The 498-nt window shown below is 63.3% G+C and overlaps 1 protein-coding gene across 1 annotated transcript in view; it reads right to left on the bottom strand.

Moving 5' to 3' along the window:
• Positions 1-444, bottom strand: part of LOC104506697 (acetylcholine receptor subunit gamma-like) — a gene marked incomplete at its 5' end in the record, with an annotated part of 3,724 nt that extends 3,280 nt beyond the window's left edge. The window contains 2 exon segments of the mRNA XM_010147731.1: positions 75-184; positions 400-444. Coding sequence (XP_010146033.1) covers positions 75-184; positions 400-444 — 155 coding nt within the window.
• Positions 445-498: the final 54 nt, after the last annotated feature.

Raw genomic sequence — 498 nt, 5'->3', positions numbered from 1 at the left:
CAGCCCCAAGCCATGCCCGGGGGGCAGCTGCCAGCCCCTCTGTGGGGGTATGTCCCCGTTGTGCCAGCACCTACTTGTTCTCCAGGACGATGTCGGGCAGCCAGACCATGGTGGAGGGCACCCGCAGCAGCTGGATGTTGTCGTATTTCTCGGGGTCCCAGCTAAGGCGGTAATCAGACCATTGCTAGGGGAAGGGGAGCAAAAAGGGGGGTGTCATGGGCCCCCTGAGGCGGGGGAGCTTCTTAGCTCCCTGTCCTGTGCTGCTCCCCAAATGGGCTCTGCTGGGAGCACCCACAGAAGGGGGGTGCAGGTTACAGTGCCAGCCCTCCATGGGGTGCCACCCTGAAATGCAAACGTGGGACCGGGGTGGGAGTCCTGCCTGGAGGGGAGGGGTCTCACCATCTCGATCCAGACATTGGTGGTGAGGGTCTCCTCCCGCTCATTCTGGCAGGGAAGGAAGGGGGAGAAGGCTTTAGCACCCTGTCCACTGCCCCACGT

The sequence above is a fragment of the Eurypyga helias genome, unplaced genomic scaffold, assembly GCF_000690775.1.
Source record: "Eurypyga helias isolate BGI_N326 unplaced genomic scaffold, ASM69077v1 scaffold19922, whole genome shotgun sequence".
NCBI classification, from domain to species: Eukaryota; Metazoa; Chordata; class Aves; order Eurypygiformes; family Eurypygidae; genus Eurypyga; species Eurypyga helias.
The sequence above is the reverse complement of the archived record's forward strand: the minus strand, read 5'-3'. Positions and strand labels throughout refer to the sequence as shown.